The sequence below is a fragment of the Carcharhinus amblyrhynchos genome, chromosome 28 (genome assembly GCF_965287045.1).
Source record: "Carcharhinus amblyrhynchos chromosome 28, sCarAmb.v2.hapA, whole genome shotgun sequence".
NCBI lineage: Eukaryota > Metazoa > Chordata > Chondrichthyes > Carcharhiniformes > Carcharhinidae > Carcharhinus > Carcharhinus amblyrhynchos.
In genome coordinates this window covers 21,578,311-21,600,225 of record NC_137351.1, presented here as the reverse complement: position 1 = coordinate 21,600,225, position 21,915 = coordinate 21,578,311, and the positions used below count along the sequence as shown (strand labels likewise).

General features: G+C 40.2%; 1 protein-coding gene across 1 annotated transcript in view; it reads right to left on the bottom strand.

Moving 5' to 3' along the window:
* LOC145359684 (DNA-binding protein RFX7-like) overlaps window positions 1-21,915 on the bottom strand; it is a 74,700-nt gene that overhangs the window by 36,508 nt on the left and 16,277 nt on the right. Inside the window, exons 2-3 of the mRNA XM_080214431.1 lie at window positions 10,202-10,235; window positions 3,740-3,822 (exon numbers count right to left, since the gene is read on the bottom strand). Coding sequence (XP_080070557.1) covers window positions 3,740-3,822; window positions 10,202-10,235 — 117 coding nt within the window. The remainder of the gene's footprint in view (window positions 1-3,739; window positions 3,823-10,201; window positions 10,236-21,915) is intronic.

The following is a 21,915-nucleotide window of genomic DNA, read 5'->3' as shown; positions in this document are numbered from 1 at the left end:
TATTTTCTCTCTCTCTCCTTTCATGAATAATTGGTATGATATTACATTCACTTGTGGGGCTGTTCAAATATATAGGCTCAGCAGAGTTAATATTCTGGATGAATGCAAAGAATTTCATAATCCCTTTTCTCAAACAAGAACAAAATAATCCCATTACTTTAAAATTTAGAGAATACCAAAAGACAAAATTGAAAATTTGCAGTCATCGATGGCTTCTATCTACAGAGATATGATTATTCTTCAAACGTAGCTCAACCTTAACATATAAATGAATAAACACTCATCAAAATAGAATCCTACAGTGCAGGAGGCTGCCAATCAGCCCATCGAACCTGCACCCAAGTCCCATTCCTGTAACCCCACACGTTTACCCTGCTAATCCCCCTTATGCTAGGGTCAATTTAGCATGGCCGAACAACCTAACCAGCATATCTTTGGAAAGTGGGAGGAAACCGGAGCATCCGAGGAAACCCACACAGACACAGGAAGAATGCACAAATTCCACATAGATAACGATCTGAGGCCAGAATTGAATCCAGGTCCCTGGCACTATCAGGCAGCAATCCTAATCATTGTGCTGACTTTCAATTCCAGACTTTTGGTGCATTCAAATTTCACCATCTGCCATGGTGGGATTCAAACTCAGAACTCTAGAGCATTACCCTGGGCCTCGAGATTACTAGTCCAGTGACGGTATCAATATACCACTGCCTCCTCACAAGATAAAACATAAAAATGCAGTTTACAAGTATACAAAGAATAAACTTTCAAGATGATTGTAATCCAACATCCCAATGTCTTCATCTTTCACAAAATAATTCAAAATTAATCCAGAGTAATAACAGAAAAGGGAAGGTCTTTGGTTTAGGGTTAAAAGACAACATCGAAGTCTGCATGTGAGAACCGCAGTACTGACAACTTGTTGCTCTGGGACGTCAAACATTTATCATACTGCTTTGAGCTCAGTCGCACCATCAGCCTATCAATAAAAACCTCTTGCACACTGACTCCCAAAATGAACATAACACAAGCACAATGAATTGTGCTTTTCAGGTATCTCATGACCAGCTCACAGACAATACATTCTGCCACACAGTGAGTTAAATGCTAATTAGTCATAACCCTGCACAAGGTTTTGTTGCCTAGAACAGGTTCTTGAATGTGCTTAGTTCTGCTAAAAAGGGCACTAAGGTCAAAAATTTTAATGTTGCACTTCTCTTTTGGATAGAGAATTGTGTAGCAACTAACATTTTGGCACAGTAAATTCCCAAAATCAAAGAAAACAGTCACAATGTTACCAGCCTCAAAGCAATCACCAACATGCCCATTTAGATTGTCCACCTGTTGGGAAGTGGCATTCTTCATACTCAAAACCAAAGCAGTTAGCCAAAGAGTACAAAAATGCCCCAGAAAGAAAGCACCATCAGCTACTGTCTCCACTTGCATGTCAATGGACATTAAATGCAGTTGCAAAAAAATTGCCGAAGTGATTTAAAGAGGTGTGATAACATCCAAGTGGAAGATCAGGAAAAGTGGAGTGCGTGAAATTTGTTCAAGAGTTGTAGATAATTATTTTCAATGATTAAAAAGAGAGACAGTGGTGTCCTCTTTGAAATAGCCCATTATATATGGATTATTTTGAGATTTGAAAAGGTACTACATAAATTATTTATTTTGTCACTATGTAGCACAGAGGACATCACAACAATCATCCATTTGTGCACTTCCCAGCATTCAATATTGGTTGATTCCTTCCATCTTCCCAATCCAGCAATAGTCACACTAATAGGCCCATTCCAACTATTATCCAGCTCCGATCAGCGAACAAAGAAACTAATGATTCAACATGCAACCTTTGGTCTTCGCCTTCATATCACAAAATCCTGAAGCCTTCTTTCAATGACCTCCTGGCAGTCTAATTACGCCAACACTTAAGTTAAAAGGAATTGGTGGGCAAATATCGTGACAGAAGTACATTGAGGGAATATACAAACAACCTCAATGTTAGAAGTGCAAAGATAATAGCTGAATGACTGTGGCAGCTAACTCAGTTGATAGATGATGGTTAAGATAAGATAATGAACAGAAATTTCCACACAACCCCAGCTTGCCACTGACCAGTGGAGGGATCTTCTAGTCCAGCCATTGTCAATGAATGTGCCCCTCGCTGCCAGAAAAGCCAGGGCATGGGTACACCTTTGCAGGACCAGAAGAGCCACTTGTGTGAATGGCCCAAAAATTCCAGCCGATGATTCTGCAATCTGATGCTTTAGTAGCAAGACACATTTGCTCATTTTTGTCATTTTTCCACTTCGATTCTTGCAAGAATTTGATGATGGTAGAAGTTTGCAGTGCCTATGTGTGTGTTTTGTGGCACATGGTGATGTATTTTATAGCGTTTTGAGTTCTGTAGTGTTTTGCATGGCAGAGCAGGCGAGGCATTGGGCCTTCACAATCATTCAATGTTAGCAGAAAATAAATTTCTGGATACATGATGATCTCTGCACATTCGACCATATCTTACAGCAGAAAGGTTGAAAGATTTCTGGATTCTATGTTCCAGAATACAGTAAACCAAAATACCATGCTAGTCAACTCAGGACACGTGACCAGTGGACATTAACAAAAGTGGTGACCAACCACCAGTCACAAGGGTAAGGTTTTACTAGAGAGCTGGCCTCCCCCTTGCCAAATTAATAAAGAGAACAATGAGAGAGTAATTAAACTAGAATGAGAATGGTACAGCTTAACACAAATTAATGTGTGGGAAAATATACTGAATGTTCCTGCTGTATTAAGAAAACTTTGATCAGCAAGATTAAAATAAATTCCAGTGTGCTTACACTAAACTAACATCAGATATAAATGAACCTTGCAATCAATATTACAGCTATAATATCAGGGTTTTGCAAGGGAAATATTTCCGTCTTCCCTTCTTCTCCTGCCTACCTCCATTTTGGATGACAATATATTCATCTATTAGTGAAGAGCGAACAAGTGAAAAAAATGTATATTTTCTTCCATTATTGGTGTTCCAGGATGTGTGTGCCATTACAAAAGGGCAAGTTATGATAGATGGCCAATTCCCAGATTATTAATATCACTCTGAAGTGCTGTACATGACCACGAAGACTTCTTATGTGATTTAATTTCCCTCCCTTTCCTGCAGCAGCAAGGTTGAAATTAAAAAACACAGTGGAGTGAGCGCCCTGTCCCAGCATTCTATGACATTAATGGTGCTGTTCTGAAACCCTTTTTTGTTCTGCAAGTTGGCCATTCAACACAAATGTTAAATATTTTCATAATCTAGCTTTATCACAATGAACATGAAATGTAGTTTCTCTTGTAATGAAGAGTTATTACAACCCTCAAAAATTAAATATATTTATTTATTAGTGGATCGTAAGAATGTGTGATATGATAAATATAGGTAGCTAAAATTAACAGTTTGTGGTATTCTTCCAACATGGTTGGAACCCTTTAAATTTTCCTTGTCAAAATAACAAAGTAAAATATTGTATAAATCTTTCACTAGGTTATGGTTTCTACAATTCACATGGATATCATTTTATAATACTTAAAATAATGATTTCTTCTACATAACAAGTTTAATTCATTTGATTGCATAAGTGTCAGAGCATTTGTTGCTGTACATTTTCTAAAACTAGCTGCTATTTATAAACATAGAGTTCCTTGAAAAGCTAAATAAAGAGCAACAGAATATGAATGTTGGCTTTACCTTTTGATTCCATTGCTAGGACCAGAAGGCAACTGAAGGTAGAGGTAGAGTTTTTCTAGATCCGTAAACTTCATCACTTCTTGCTGGAAGCAAAAAGAAATCTTAATTAAAACTACAAAAATTTTTTGGGAGGTAAATTAAAGGCACATTAGAAAGGAGAACCAAAATAAAAATGGAAAATTCCACTGTTAAAATGATACTTCCAAACTAAATGTGATATCAAATTGGAGACAGATCTCATTAGCCAAATCCTTATAAGAAAATCTGAACACACTATTTTGGTAGTTTTTTTTTACTATCAAGTGAACAAAACATGGCCAGCACTTGAAAGGACCTCTGGTGCAAGATACATTAGTTAAGGAGTCATTCTTAGTCCTACTATACACATTCTTACTCAAACTATACACAGTACAGATTTTTGTTCATAAGACTGTTTATGAAAACAACCTTCCGATCATGACATGTGTTAAAATTGTTGGAAGTACAAGCCTTACTTATCATATTCTGTCAAATACATAAATATGGCATACATCACAATAGAGTTAAAGTACATTCAAAATCTTCACAAGATTAAAAAAAATCTCCATCACATCGCTCCAGAGTTTTCAAATTGGGTCTTCATTCAGTTTTGCACTCTGACAGAAAGAGGAATGTTTTCCCCAACATGTATGTTATTACAATTAGGAAATTATTCAAGGAGCTGGGGAAAAATTCAAAATATCTAAGTCAGATAATTTAAAAACACAAAAATGTCAGAAAATGCACTGAACATATTTAACATTCCCCAAGTTTCATTATCAGCACAAAAAGACTCGAATATGAATTAGCAATATTGCTTAAAATCATATACAACTATGTTGCAATTTAGCAAACAAATTTTGGACAAAGCCGCAGACATCCAGCTTTGTCAATGATGTTGAGAACAACCAACTTAGAAAATAATGAAAACACCACAGTTTTGTAAATTTATCTGAGTAGAACATCAAGAGGACAATTCTCTTGGTCCTCTGCGTTGCTCAAGTAGCGCAGCGAATCAGGAGATAGCAGTAGGGGAGCCTGTAGCCAGACTAATGACTGATGTCCAGCCAATTGCGAGTTTCCCAGCTCATGAGTTTTGATGTAATCAGCTCCACATCAAAAATCAACACGAGGCTGATGACAATATGGAAATACACATTTCCATATCACTATCAAGACCCGCACAATATTCTCCTGGTTTGCTAATGTCTCCCCCCCCCCCCCACACCATCCCGTGCTTGGAGAGGGTGCCACCAGCAGGGATTAAAGCTAGTCCACATTGAAGGGGACCAGGTGTGATCACCGCACTGATGGGGACGGGGGTGCCCACAGGGCAATGCCAACTTGGCACCCTGGCAGTGAACCTGCTGCACACTTTGCATTTGAAAACAGCAGGGTTGGGAGGAGGGCAATTGCGCATGAGCTGATCACCCCGCTGACAGGCTGGCGCTGATCTGGCCCACTAGGTGAGCTGATTCTAGCCTCTCTGATTCTGCGCATGTGCGCACACAGACACACATGGTTACAGAATCTCTACTAGTTACATAATTATGATATTGCACGTAGATCACCTCACACCTGATGTGCAAACATGGAAGACCATTTGACACTTTTGGCTCAAATAATTTCCTGCTTTCTTAAACATGTTGATTTGTTTAAATTCTGCTAGGTATTACTCAATGTATAATGAACAGAATACGAAACTAATCAAATTATTCAAAATTTCTTCACACATACAAATCTGAACTAGCTGCTACTACAATGTTCCCTTCAGGCAGGTTAGCAGCAATGACGGGCCTGAATTAATCCACTCCTTTCTGAATTCACCTGGCTACTTCAGCCTTCGATATCCCTTTTTCTGCCAAGTCACTCAAAACATTGCCTGTCCAGCACTTCTTTCACCTTCTCAGCTGCTTGTTCAACACATCTCTGCATTCAGAGTCATGAAAGATATTCTAGCTGTTTCCACTCTTGAAACACATCCAAATCAATGGAGTTATTTTTCTTGGTTCTTCTGCCATAGTGGTGTTTCTTGTCCAAGCCAGGTTAAAAAACAGGAGTAAGAAGTCTCACAGCTCCAGGTTAAAGTCCAACAAGTTTATTTGGTAGCAAAAGCCACTAGCTTTTGGAGCGCTGTCCCTTTGTCAGGTGAGTGGGAGTTCTGTTCTCAAACAGGGCAAATAAAGACACAAACGCAATTTACAAAATAATAGTTGGAATGCGAGTCTTGATAGGTAATCAAGTCCTAAAAGTACAGACAATGTGAGTGGAGACAGGATTAAGCACAGGCTAAAGAGATGTGTATTGTCAGGACAGTTAGTGAGATTTTGCAAGCTCAGGCAAGTCTTGGGGTTACAGAGAGCGTGACAATGCAGAGTCACTGAGCAGAGTCTGATAACCAAGTTGACTTGTCTGGGGGAACCTCTACCAATACTCATTAGGAGTTCTTTGCAGGGTCAACAGGGCTGCATTTGCTGCTGTCATTTTCTGGTGCACACACGAGTACGGCCTCAACCAGGATCTTAGGTTCATGTCACATCGTGATATGATTTGGGACTATATCAGCTTTCCTTCACTGTCACCAAGTCAAAAATCCTGGAACTCCCTCCCTGACAGCACTCTGAATGTAACCATATAGAGTCATAGGAGGTTTATAGTATGGAAACAAGCCCTTCAGCCCACCCTTTCTTTAAAAAAAAAAAAATCCCTATGCTAGTCCCAATTGCTCGCATTTGACCCATATCCCTGTATATCCATCTTACCCATGTAGGATATGGACATGGACTGTACTAGCTTAAGAAAACAGCTCACCACCACCACTGCAAGGGCAATTAGGGATGGGCAACAAAACTGCTGCCTCATCTGGAATGACAATACTCTGTGATGGAATAAGAAAGTTAGGCATCAGATCTTCAAGGCCTGACTTACCTCCGCCTTCACCAGCAATGCCACTGACCAATAATCCCATCTCCTACACCATAACCACCATCTCATCTTTGGTGCTGATTTGAAATGCCTGTGGTGTTCAATACACAAGTAAAAAGAGCCCACCAAGAAACTCCATGGATGTCCAAGACTTCAAATATAATGACACCAGCTACCAAAAGGCAAGATGCTGGAATTTAAATGCTAGGAATGGAGAGGAAGGGTGGAAAGCAGGAGAAGATAAAATACAAAAGTAAAACATTAGGAAGCAGAGCAAGGGAAAGATACTGAGAAATACAATGTGCCAAAGGTTAAGAGAAGACAGAAAAGGATAAAACACAAATGTCAACAAAAAAAGGGTTGCATGATGCCAATTGTCATTTATGTACAAAGCACACACGAAAAGCTGTATGGATTCTTCTGAATAAGAAGACGGCTCATTCATTTGAGCAGGTGTTAAATGACATTACAGAGGCCATAAAGTTAGATTCTGGAGCAGTCACAAGGTTCTACACACTCTACCATTCCTTCACTTGATCATGCTTCAGCCACGAACTAATTCGCGACTGGCCAGGGAAAACGAAGATCAAAGTAACAGGCATCAAGAATACGTGGTAATGCACTACATACACTGGTGTCTCAAAACAACATATCCTTAACAACCATCAATATTCCAAGCTGTTTTACAGGAAGACATAAATTGAGACTCAAAGACAAGCAGCTTAACCTGGACATTTGTGATCACCTTGCACAGAGAAATTTTGGAAAAGTAATTTCAGCCAAGTTTCTTTCAACTTTTACTGATGCCACATGGTGTAAATTCCATTATACATTACAGGGTGCTGCATTGCACAATGCTCCCACCTTTAAGAAATTTGTTTGTATTTGAATCTCAATGAGTCAATCACAAGATTTCTACTAGGTATAAGCAAGCTATTAATATTCACCATATTTTATATAATTTACTTTTACTTTTCTAAGTCATCCCAAAATATGCTATTTTTAATCCATATCTATTAATACATTACCTTTTTCTCTTAAGATTTTGATGATCCAACAGCTTTTATTGACAGGGCTGTCAAATCATGTGCAAAGGTGAGAATACCTAATTATAAAATCAACTAAGATGGGGGAACAATCTAAACCAACTACAGTGAATAAAAGAGCCATCGCAAAATAGTGTGTTTTTTTTAAGCAGATAGTACCATAATGTGTTGTAACTCTTCCTGCCCTTAGAGAAAAGAATGCCCACCCATTCATATACAATGCATGCAGGCACCATCTACACCTCAAACTTTCATAGCTCCACTCTTCTGCAGATACCATCATCGAAATGTGAAGGCAGGAGTGCAGTCATTCCGGCTTAATTTTTGAACTCATCACTGCCAAATTAAATTTAGATGAAGAATGGTTAAACAAATTCCAGCTCCAGCCTTGAAAACATAGCACAGCAGACCAATGGGTAGGAGTGGGTTCACAAAGAACAATGCTGTTTGCAGAAGGAGACAATCAGATGCTCCTCGGGGGAATAGGTCATCAGGAACAGGCAGCAATTCCAGTTACGAAGCATGGATCAAAGTTGTCTCTGGCTTCACTAAGATCACAAAAGTTAGTGGTTCCACACTGCAACAGGACATATCCTCCCTTTCTACAGAAACAATGTCTTGGGCAAACCACTAGCAGTTTAATAAAAAGGGTCGACAGATAAACACTTTAAAAATGAATTACATACCATGATGGATGACTGGAGAATGTACAAAATTATTGTTGATTCAGGGCGATAAAATAGTTCAGTCAAACCAAATTCCTCCGCTGGCATCATTTCAATAGTGTTTCTCTTTCAAGTTCCACACAATACTCCAGTCAAAAAGTGAACTATGCAGCTACTATGATTCCAAAATTCCAAAAGTCAGGCCATATGGAAGAACTAAATAGTGCTTCTCTGGGAGAAATTGGAAAGCAGGTGATATGCATCTCTTCCCAGGCTGAACCAGTGACTTTTCTTTGAAAAATGATTCACAACTTAAGCACGTATAGCTGATTCACATTGAACAGCAAAATTCCATGTTTGATTTTCAATCTCTGTGAAATTAGTGGATCTTCACAATAGGGGCCTGGAAGTGGATGAGGGATGGAAAAAGAAACAGGTACTTAAACATTTTTCAGGGTCACTTCTCAACAGGTTGCGATGATCTGGAATGCACTGTTTGAAACAGTGAAGGAAGAAATTTCAATAGTGACTTCCAGAAGTAATCCAGATAAATATTTGAAAGGAAAGAAAACTCCAGGATTATGAGGAAAGAGTAGGGGAACAGAGTAACCGAATAACTCTTTTGCAAAGCCAGTAAAAGTATGGTGGGTCAAATGACCTTCTTCTAAAATGCATCATCTTCTGGTCACTAGCTCTCCTGTTACAAAGAACTATGAGAACGCAGGATCAGGTTTGGCTATGATGCTCACTGTAGTCAAATGATCTTCCAACGTTCACCATCAAGTCCCAGATATTTATTGTCAAAGTAGCTACAAAATACCAGAGGGTAATCAGCAGCTATGGAACTGGAATCGAAGAATTGGTTGTGTGTGTGTGTGTGTGTGTGTGTGTGTGTGTGTGTGTGTGTGTGTGTGTGTGTGTGTGTGTGTGTGTGTGTGTGTTAGGTAGCAGAAAAACAAAAGTAGTTCAGCATGGTTCTAAAGAGTCAGAAGTGGAACAAGATAACAGTTCACCAGTATGCAGAGTTCTGTTAGCAGAACTATTGATAGACCCAAAAAACAAGAAAACACCAAGACTTTATCGAATAAGGTGCTTCCAAATCAAACCTGATTGGTGGCCAAAGGAAATTATATTTCTTTTTGGATTTTTTGGGGGTGTGGGGCAGGATGGGATGAGAAGAAAAGTATTTTCACTTTGTACGTGGATATTTAGAATGAAGGGATAAAAAGTTAAGGCTGAGTTTAAATGGCACTCGGTATTACATTTTCCATCTTGAGTGCATACAATACTTTATCTTACTCAAGACAGACCCTAATTTAGGCAGACAATCCAAGGCAGCATTCAGGCAGTGTGTATGGTTGGAAATAATAATGTTCCAAGGGTTTATGTTGATATTAAAGATTCCAAGTGCATTACCTAAAGAGTAAGAAGCCTTCCTAATGCTCTGATCAGTAATCCTCCTTGAATCACCACAATTAACTGATCAAATGCCTCAATGCTGTTTTCATGACTGTGTGCGCAAAATTAATAGTATTCGCCATCAAATGAGCAAATACACAACAAAATAATTAAATGCATAAGAGGCACTTGGATTTGATTGAGAAATGTAAATGCACTATATTTTTTTCTCACCTTTTCATCATAGAAACAGCTTGCATCGACAACATGCAAAATTCCTTCTTGCAGGTTATTATATCTGTGCACTTCCGTGTTGAATGTTGTGTTCAAAAAGGTCAGTATTTACATTTATGGTAAAACGTCAGTTCAAAATAACTTGGCAACAATTGAAAAGTACTTCATTTACTCACCAAAATGCAGTCCACTTTTGATTGTACAGTTTTGCTGTGGGGAGAAAGAAAATTCATTAGAAACACATACTCCAATTACAGCTAACCTTGGCAAATGATCAAAATAAGTTGCAATGTTGAATTAGTGACCTTTACAGAAAAATATAAATTTACAGTACGAATTTACATCCTCGCTCCTCTGAAGAGCTGAAACATTTTGACTAATGTGGTGCCAGTTTTTGTAGTATCAGTTCATGATACTGCTCTTGGGAGGAATGTTACCAGAATGGTTTCATGATGAGCATGCATTTGAAGATAATGCCTTAGAGATCTGAGGTTTTATCAGTTTTGTGTTCAATTTTTAAATACAATGTTCAATTGCATTGAAGTTTTAAGCAGCTTGTCTGTTATAAAAAGCATATGTAAAATTCTATCCAAGTACATCTTATTGAAATACTGCTCTGGAAAGAGGTCAATAACATTTTTATGACTAAATTAATTCTATACTTTTTAATGCAAGTTAGCAGAAATTAAAAAGGTGGAAAATATACTTATTCTTGTGGTCATGCTTAATAATTTGAGCTACTCAGGTCTCACCATTCCCAAAATAAATTCTATACTCCGCAATGTGCCCTCATGCAATATTATTAAAATGAGCATAGCAGTCAACATTACACAGGCAGGGAGACATCAAATATTGTTCCTAACAGCAAATAATAGAGGCAGGAAGTTATTCAGCCCACAGCCAATGCAATTATATCTCAAATCTTACTTTCCGCTCAGAAGTTCTGGAGTGAGTTATAGCTTTGCAAATATGCTTCCAACTCCCCTTATGAGTACTTTCAACCCACATTACAATTTGTCTGAGATTACATTGGTCAAAGTCATATTAATAATTTTCTCATAAACAGCTGACAGGTGCTCATGCAAAGTCAAAGTCATAGAATACTATGAATCATAGAAAGTACATTACTATATATTTTAAGCTCTGCGGCATTGCTCACACAAGAAATACTCTTGTTCTCAGGGCTGAAATTCCAGCTCTTCAATGTCACCTTAACATCTCTTCTCCAACAAAAACACACAAGGTCACAATATAACCAGTTCCCAATCTTTGGACATACAATTAATTTATACTGCAACGGGTATTTTGGGGTGCAAGCCAGGCTGTGATCCAATCAGTGATCTGGATGAGCCAATGAATTTCTCTAACCAAATCCTGACAAAACCTAAGACCATCCTCTCAAATCCCTCCACTACCAAAGATGTCCTTGGCTGCCATAACACAGAGAAAGTTTCACAGACCTTCAAAATCATTCAGAATCCAAACCCTCTGCAAAATCATTTGTAAAAAAAAGTGAGGCACAGCTAAAACAAAGTTTATTTATTAGTCACAAGTAAGGTTTACATTAATACAGTAATGAAGTTACTGTGAAAATCCCCTGGTCGCCACACTCCGGCACCTGTTTGGGTCAATGCACCTAACCAACACATCTTTCAGACTGAGGGGGGGAACCGGAGCACCCGGAGGAAACACATGCAGACTCAGGGAGAACGTGCAAACTCCACACAGACAGTGACCCAAGCCAGGAACTGAACCCAGGTCCCTGGCACTGAGAGGCATCAGTGCTAACCACTGTGCCGTGCCTACATCTCCAACCTAAATACACCTAATCTAGCAATAGGCACAAACATCACAATAAGCCCCTCAGTACATCAGTAAATAAACGCTATAGATACACTGGATAAGAATATTTCTAGCTCAATTTTCAAGTTAACCTATCTTAGTTGGAAAGCAATGAAAACATCAATCAAGAAGGGGCAAAATATCCACTTCATTGCTTTCCAGTAACTCCCATGGGGAAAATGTGCACGCATAAATTGATCATACTTAGTTCTGGATTCAGGATAAAACTTGACCTAAGTTATCTCATCAGGTCTGTACTGGATCTCCAAATGAGCATTGTGACTTGGTGCCATCCTCCTGCCTTTTCCTTGTTACCCTGCATACTGGTTTCATATACAGTTAAGACATCAATTAGATTGCCATTCAACTTTCTAAACTTGAGAGTATAAAAGTTAATAACTGGGCTCAATTGCAATCTACGAAACCTGTACTATATCTCCAAGGTCAACATGCATTTCCTGACATTTGGTGTACAAAAACAGTAAACTATTCAACAGGTGGTGTTTGCAAGGGCTCCATACAACTTAAACATCATTTTCTCAGTTTTGTATTCTAACCCCCGAGATAAAGGCTAAATTCCATCAAACATTATTACTTTTTGTACCTGTGCATTAATTTTTAGTGATTTGTGTATCTTTGTCTTGCACTATTAATATTTGTCTCTCGTATCCAAATGGATAACCTCACATTTCCTATATTGAATTCCATCTGCCATAGATGGGCCCACTTAGTCTATATCAGTTTTTAACTTCCTGCTTCCAACCAAGCAACCCATTATAAAACCTAATTAGTGTCATCTGCAAATCTGAATATATAACTGCTTATTTCATCATCCAAATAATTTACATGATGTAAATCTGATACCTCTGTACAACCCTTCGCACATCCTACCTATTAACCGACCGTGAGTAGTCTGCTGACACTCAATAGGAAAATTCGCAATTTAAGAATAACCATTTGGAACAGGACTTATTTTTAGTGGGACTATAACCCAACGAAAATCATTGCCTCTGAAATCAGCTTCCTCACGGTGGAAGCTGATCTGGGAGATTTTGCTACGGATTTGCAGCAGATGGAAAAGATTGAGTTTGTGGATATTAAGGTGGAGGAAGTGTTAGAACTTTTGAATTCTATCAAGATAGATAAGTCGCCGGGACCAGACGGGATGTACCCCAGGATACTGTGGGAGGCGAGGGAAGTGATTGCAGAGCCCCCGGCGATGATCTTTGCGTCATCAATGGAGACGGGAGAGGTTCCGGAAGATTGGAGGATTGCGGACGTAGTCCCTATTTTCAAGAAAGGGAACAGAGATAGCCCGGGAAATTACCGACCGGTGAGTCTGACCTCAGTGGTTGGTAAGCTGATGGAGAGGCTTCTGAGGGACAAGATTTACGAGCATTTGGAGAGGTTTGACATGATCAGGAATAGTCAGCATGGATTTGTCAAGGGCAGGTCGTGCCTTACGAGCCTAGTTGAGCTCTTCGATAATGTGACTGAACACATTGACGAAGGAAGTGCCGTGGACGTGGTGTACATGGACTTCAGCAAGGCGTTTGATAAGGTCCCCCATGCAAGGCTTCTTGAGAAGGTGAGAGGGCATGGGATCCAAGGGCCTTTGGCCTTGTGGATCCAGAACTGGCTTGCCTGCAGAAGGCAGAGAGTGGTTGTGGATGGGTCTTTTTCTGAATGGAGGTCAGTCACCAGTGGAGTGCCCCGGGGATCTGTTCTAGGACCTTTGCTGTTTGTCATTTTCATAAATGACCTGGATGAGGAAGTGGAGGGATGGGTAAGTAAGTTCGCTGATGACACGAAGGTTGGTGGTGTTGTGGATGGTCTGGAAGGATGTCAAAAGTTGCAGCAGGACATAAATAGGATGCAGGACTGGGCGGAGAAGTGGCAGATGGACTTCAACGCGGATAAATGCGCTGTAGTCCATTTTGGCAGAACCAACGGGATGAACGAGTACACTATCAAGGGCAGGAGTCTTAGTAGTGTTGAAGAGCAGAAGGATCTTGGGGTCCGGGTCCACAGGACTCTTAAATCAGCCTCACAGGTGGAGGAGGTGGTCAAGAAGGCATATGGTGTACTGGCCTTCATTAATCGAGGGATTGAGTTTAGGAGTCGGGAGGTAATGCTGCAACTTTATAAGACCCTTGTCAGGCCTCATTTGGAGTACTGTGCGCAGTTCTGGTCGCCTCACTATAGGAAAGACGTAGAAGCTATTGAAAGGGTACAGAGGAGATTTACAAGGATGTTGCCTGGACTGGGAGGCATGCCTTATGAAGTTAGGTTGAGGGAGCTGGGTCTCTTTTCCCTGGAGAGACGAAGGTTGAGAGGCGACCCGATAGAAGTTTATAAAATGTTGAGAGGAATAGATAGGGTGGATTCTCAGAGGCTATTTCCCCGGGCTGAAATGGTCGCTACGAGAGGACACAGATTTAAGGTGCGGGGAGGAAAGTACAGAAGTGATGTTAGGGGTAAGTTTTTCACTCAGAGGGTGGTGAGTGAATGGAATCGGCTGTCGTCAGTGGTGGTGGAGGCGAACTCGCTGGGGTCTTTTAAAAGACTTCTGGATGAGTATATGGGGTTTTATGGGATTGGGGGTTATAGGTAGGTGTTGATGTGATCGGCACAACTCGTGGGCCAAAGGGCCTGTTTGTGCTGTAGTGTTCTATGTTTCTATGAAAGAAGGGATGAAGAAAGAAAATAGACAGGGGAGAGACTGCTCCTTGGAACAGCTGCAAAGCCTGTACAGTGCATTTTACTATCACAGCTTAGTGCCTCGATACCAAGTATTTTTACATATTGGAACAGGAGGTCTGTTCTTGTAAATGTCCCTTGACGTAGCATGAAAAAGTTGGAAGTCAAGGTCCAAACTGATTAACAGTAGCAATGTTACAATTAGAGAGGGTTATCATAAGGGTGTTAAGATAAGGAATCAGACGTGGTAAAAACACGTTACACCGAAACACTGCAGAAGGTGATATCAAATTGTCTGTTTTTCATCGCTGGCTAAAGTTTATAATGAAAGCAGGTGATTACAATAAGATGCACGTATCACTCTGACGTGAAATGAGAATTATCACAATTTCAGGACAAATGAATAGTGACAAAATATCAAGGGAATTAGGGATGGCCAATAAATACTGGCATCACTAGTGAAATATCCATCATGTGTGTCAGGGACATATGTCTTTATATGCTCTGTTTGTGAACAGAACTTCCATTCATCTGACGAAGGAGCAGTGCCGAAAGCTAGTGGCGTTTGCTACCAAATAAGCCTGTTGGACTTTTAACCTAGTGTTGAGAGACTTCTTACTGCACCGACAGACCAGCAGGCTATGGGTGATAGCATTTCTGGTTGACTCCCTTATTCCCCCCACCCACCCACACAACTTGCTTTTCTGCTTACCTATATGGAGTAGCTAACTGATCAGCAGATTAACATTCCACATCATCAGACAATGTTCAATGTTTTTTGGCAGAAAAATCTCTTAATTCAAGTTGACCTTTCTAACTTAAAGAATTCTTTTGGAATTATACTTAGAAATCATATGCATAGCTTCTGGGCTATAAACTGTTGTCAAAGTTTAACCGTAACTGTGATTCATTCTGTGCATCAGAATATAAACATTTTATAGAACAATTTACAAACCAATATGAACCACTTGATCCGAATGGAGCCATTTATCAGGTTCCAATAACATGGTACTCCAGACACAAAGGTACTTTGGGTGCACCATCATACAAGGAATTCATGGGTTCAATTTATCCGCAGACACCATCCCCTTCTCAGCATAAGTAGCGAAGGACAATAAATATAACCTCTCTAGGGTCACTATCAGTCCACAGACAAACTAAACAGAAACAGTCAATGATGAGGAATTGTCAGCTCAAAACTGACCAAAGAGCAAGAAAGAAATTCTTCACTCAAAAGATTGTTGCAATACAAAATGGTTTGTCACAGGAAATGACTGTGGTGAAAACTATTACATCTTGAGGGAAGCCAGCAGAGACACAGAAGGGCTCAATGGCCTACTGTGCTGAAAGTTTTGACAACTTTTGCTTTAACGTCATTAAGTCAATGGGGCCTGTAATGTCTTTGTTGCAATGCTCAATCGTCGCTTCCCGCATGATCGCACTGGTGCCGTTTTAAGGCGCTCTCCCTCACAATCTCCAGGTTACTAAGCAAAAGTTTGGCCTGAGGTAGGTTCAAAGGAGTGGTTTAAAAGGAGAAAAGTGAGGTAGAAGGAAGTAGCCATTTAGGGAGGGAATTTCAGAGGTCAGCTCTTTGATAGCTGAAGGAATGGCTGTCAATAATGAAGTAATTAAAATCAGTGTTGTTCAAGGGTCTAGAATTGGAGAAGCACAAATATCTGAGAGTTTTGGGTTGGCGGCGATTACAGAAAGAGGGAAGGGTAAGGCCATGGAGAGATTTGAAAACAAAGATAAGGAATATAAGCCAATGTGCTGCTTAACTTTGAGCCAATGTAGGCCAACACAGATTGAAGTATTGAGTTAACAGGACTGCGCGCAAGTCAGGACACATTGAGCAGCTAAGTTCTGGTCAATTTTCCACAAGGTAGAAAGTGGAAGGCTGATTAGGAGCCGAGTGAAATTGTCACATTTACAGGTAATAACCGTAATATAAATAAGCCAAAGCAGGGCAGACTGGGGCAATGTTGGGCAGGTGGAGATAGGCAGACATGATAATGCCACAGCTATGCAGTTCAAATTCAGCTCAAAATCAAATATGGCACCAAGACTAAGAACAATCTAGCTCAGCATCAGGCAGTTGCCTGAAGAGGGATTGAATTGAAGGCTGGGAAATAGAATTTGTTTTGAGGGCTGAAAACATTGGCTTTGGCTCTCCCAACATTTAGTTGAAGAAAATTTCTGCTCCGATCAGCAAAACTAACCCTGCGTTTGATGTTGCTGCTGAGAGACAGCATACAGATGAGAAATAGGGAGGACCATGGATACATCATTGGGGGCCACTACAGACAAAGGTGTGGCAAAGAAGCCATTGCAAGTAAGTTTCTGGTTACAAATGGACAGATAAGAATGGGACCAGGGAGTATAATCCACTCAGCTGGAAAACTTTGGTGAGAGCTGGAAGAGGATAGTGTGGTCAACTGCGTCAAAGGCTGCAGAAAGGGCAGGAAGGACAAGAGGAGACAGTTTACCCTTGTCACATCAATAACGATTTTAAAATCGAAATATTGCTTGACCAAGATGCAATGTAGGTCAGCAAGCCCTGGGGCATTACGTGGCAGGACCTGGTGCGGAATAAGACAACCGAGTCTAGGGTGTCCTCAAGTTTAAGGAAGTTCAAATGTGGGCAGTCACTAGGATTACATTGCAATAGTCAAGTCTAGAGGTAACGAAGCCATGAATGAGCATTTCAGCAACAGACAAAAGACAGGACAAAGTTGGACGATGGTAAAGAGGTGAAAGTAAGTGGTCATAGCGAGGGCACGAAAGCTCACCTTGGGATCAAATGTGACACCAAAATTGTGAACAGAATGGTTTAGTCATAAAAATTCATCATGGACAGCAGCTAGGTGAACTTGGAACAGGTGCTGAAACAATGGCTTAGTCATCCCAATACTTAATTGGAGGACATTTCTGCTCATCCAGTCATACAAGATGCCATTTGTGCCTGCGGCAGAAAACCAACTGGAGGGATTCAAACATGGAGTTCCAGGTATGACAGGTACAAACTTGACAGATGATTTCAGGTTCAAGGCTTTTGAAGAGGCTGGGGATAGGCAACAGTTTGCAAAGGAAAGAAGGGCCAAGGGTTGACTTTTTTGAGAATGTAGTAACGACAGCAGATTTGTAGAAAGGTGGAGAGGGAGAGGGGGTAAGACAGACAGAGAATATGAAACTGAGATTCAGGATGGGTGGTTGGATGGGCAGCATTTTAGTGAGAATGGGATCAAGGGAGACGATAGTGGGTCCAATAGATAAGAGAGCTCTGAGAAAGCATCAACCAGAAAGGAAGAAAGACTTGCAATTATATTGCGCTCTTCATGACCAGAAGACATTCCAAAGTGCTTTACAGCCAATGAAGTATTTTTGAAGTGTAGTCACTATTGTAATGTCAGAAATGCAGCAACAAAACTGCGCACAGCAAACTTCCACAAGCAGCCATGCAATAATGAACAATTTTTTTCTTTTACAATAGATAGCCCCCTACTTTTCTTCAAATTGTTCCATGTGCTCTTTTACAGCCACCTGAGCAGGCAGTCAGGGCCTCACGTTTAACATCCCATGCAAAAACTCCCCCAGTGCTGCGCTGGAGTATCATCTGTCTTGACTTGTGCTCATGTCCTGGAATGGAATTTGAACCCATTCTGCAATGAGTGTACGACCAATTGACACTGACTGACAATTTATGGGAGAGAAATTACAGAAAGATGCAAGTTCAAAGACTGGGTAGGGAGGGAAGGACTCAGAGGAAGTTCAAACCTAGCTGGCAAGGAAAAGTGAGGGAAGCAGCTGAACAGTTAATTTCAATCTTAATCACAAAACGGTCCATCAGCTCCTCATACCTGTTGAGCTAAGGGTGGAGAGGCAGAAGAAATAGATTTAAGGGTCTGCAGTACAGAAAAGAAGCCAGAATTATCTTTATGTTCCACAATGAATGCGGAATATGGAGCAGTTCACCAAATGGCAGCAGGGCCTGACAGAGCTGAACTCAAGAGGAGAGGTGACAGCAACTGCTCTTGACATCAAGTCAGCATCTGACCAGTTGTGGCATCAGCAGCCTTAACAAAAATCAATGGGAATCAGGGAGAAACTCTTCACTGGTCAGTGTCATACCTGGTGCAAAGGAAGATGTTTGTGATTATTGGAGGGCAATCATTTCAGCCCCAGCACATCAGTGCAGGAATTCCTCAACATAGTGTCCTAGCTAGGGCCAACCAATTTCAGTTGCTGCATCAATGATCTTCCCCTTACCACAAGGTCAGAAGTGGGGATGTTCAATGATTATACAGAGTATTCAATACCATTTGCAATTACTCAGATACTGAAGCAGTCCAAGTCCATCTTCAGTAATTTTTGGACAATATTCAGGTTTGGGTACAAGTGGTGTATAGCATCGACCACCACCTCTGACAAGAAAGAATCTAATCAACTCCCTTGACATTCAATAGCATTACTATCAGTGAATCCCCACTATCAACATTCTAGATCAACCATACAAATGCTGATGCTATAAGCAGGTCAGAGACTAGAAATTCTGCGGCAAGTAACTCACTCCAGGCTCCCTAAAGCCCCAGCATCAACAAGTTACAAGTCAGGAGTGTGATTAAATACTCTCCACTTACCTGGATGGTAAAAACACTCAAGAAGCTTGACACTATCCAGTACAAAGTAGCTCATTTGATTGGCATTCATTCACCACCTTCAATATTTACTCCTTCCTCCATAAGTGCACACAGCAGGAGGATGCATCATCATCATACAAAAGATGCAGTGCAACAGTGCATCAAGGTCCCTCTATAGCACCTTCCAAACTTGCAATCTCTATCACCTAGAAGGACAAGAGAAGCAAACACATGGAACACCACCACCTGAAAATTACCCGCCAAGCCACAGACCATCCAGACATGGAACTGTATCATTATTTCTTCACTACTGCTGAGTCAAACTTCCTCTTCAACAGCATTGAAACACCAGCTGGAATGGCAAATTTCATGACGTTAGCTCCCCAGTAACTTCAAGAGCAATTAGAGAATGAGCAACAAATGCTGGCCTTGCCACCACATTCTTTCGGGGGGGGGGGGGGGGGGGGGGGGGCTGCTGCTGCTGCTGCTGCTGCTGCTGTCATCTGTATGTGTGTGTGGTGCTGAAGTTAATAATTAAAATGGCTTACTGACAACCAAATCTTCACTTCCACATCACATCAGTCAGTATGGATCTGAACCAGATTCCAGTCGCACATAATATTCAATCTAATTAATGCACCAAATGAGAAATATAGCTTAAATATGCAAATGTTTACTGCAGGATGATAACTCTTATTGTGCAAGCTACCAAACAGCTACACAAATGAGAATTGCACTGTTTTGGAATAAAGGTCTACAAAGAACAACCAGTTTTCATTTATACAGTGCCTTTTACATCAAGATATTCAACAGATCATTACAACTAATGGATTACATCTGCAGTTCTGCAAGTGGTGCTTTTTAGGAACTCATAGATAATAAGATTCCACAAAAAACCTGTGAATGAATGGACTACTGAGGAGGGCATGTAGAAACTGAGTAGAGTGTATACACCGCTGTAGTGTTAATTAAGCATTGCTACAATACATAACCCTTTCTCAAAGGCTTTTTTCCTTGCCTTGTTGATATTCTATAACTACAAAGCTGAAAAAATAAATCTTTTAATTTCTAGTTCCATTGCATTATAGAGGCTTTAAGTCAAAACCATATCCAATAACCTGTTCTGAAAACCTTGCTCACATTTTGACAGCTGTTACAAATTCCATCACAGCAGCTAAGACAATCCACAACATTCTAAATCAAGCCAATCTAAATAAAACTACTCACAATATTCTTTTAAAAAGAAAGTCAATTTGCCTAATGTCCCAATGTTAATGGATCCTTTAAAATATTCCAAGATCCAGATCTGCATTTTCACCAAAAACTATTTTCTTCCTTGGACCCTATCTGCGTACCAAGTTTGATTGAAGTCCATCCATTAGCTTTTGAAATACATTGTTTACAGACAAACACACTAACAGGGCTGAAAATATACCTCTTCCCACTCTTGGTGACAAAAATAATGATCAAATAAGTTGTTCTGCCATGTTGTGCAGAAAGCCATGAGAATTGGCAACTCCCCTTTGAATTGTTGTGTAGAATCTTCTGCGTCTAGCCAAGGACAGTGCCATGTTTCTAATGATGCCTCCAATAATGTAGCACTCCATTTGTCCTGCATCATGTTCCAGTTTAGAATGAGATTTCAACCTACAGTCTTTGAACATAGAGATGACAGTGCTGTCAACTGAGTCAAGCACACACTGCCCAAAACAAAATTAGCCTTGGCTCAATGGCACTCACCTCTGAATCAGATGGTTTGGGTTCAAGCCCCATTCCAGATACTTTAATGCAATATATTTGGTGAATACATGATCTGTTACATCAGAGGTGATTTTTTTGGGCAATACATTAAAGCAATGTTCTCTAGGTGGACTAAAGGGCCTGTAAGATTATTCAAATGATAGGAAAGTTTTTCCAGTTTTCTGTCAAACATTTAGCTCTCAACCAATACCTAAACCAGATGATCAGGTATTTATTTCAGTGGTGTTTGTGGGAATTTATTGTGTACAATCGGCTGCAGATCAGAGACATACCAACGTCATTTTTACTTTAAACATAATTTGTAAATTGCAGAGACCAAAACCACAATACTGCTTCTTTAGTCCCAAATTAAGAAACACTCTTCTTGGTGTAGAGAATGATAAAGTAATGGAAAATGAAGTTAATTGCAATATAAAATTACAAGAAAAAGGTAATTCCAGACTAGGGCACTTGATCAAGCCAAATGGGATAGGAAGAGGATAGATCATAATGGACATCCATAAGACAAAGCCATCGAAAGAATTATACACCACCAATCGGTAAACTCTTGTCATTCTGACATTATCAAGCCAGCAGATAAACCTGATTCCATAAGACATCAGGAAGAGCATGCCAGGAGCAACAACATCAGGCGCATGTAAAAATGAGGAACAACCCTGGTGCAGCTACAACACATGGGTACATACGTGCTGAATAGCAGTGTGCAGCAGACAAATCTAAATAATTGCTCAACCAGCGACCAAAGCTCTGTAGTCCTACCTCATTCTTTCCTGAATGGCAGTAGGCAGTTAATCAACAAGCAGAGCAGGTTCTATGAACATCCACACTCTTACCCAGTACCAAATACAAAAGAGAAGACTGAAGTACTACAATCATCTTGAGCTGAAACTGCAGATACAATCTACCATCTGAGAAGAGTGTTCAGCCAATGTGATTCACTCCATGTGATG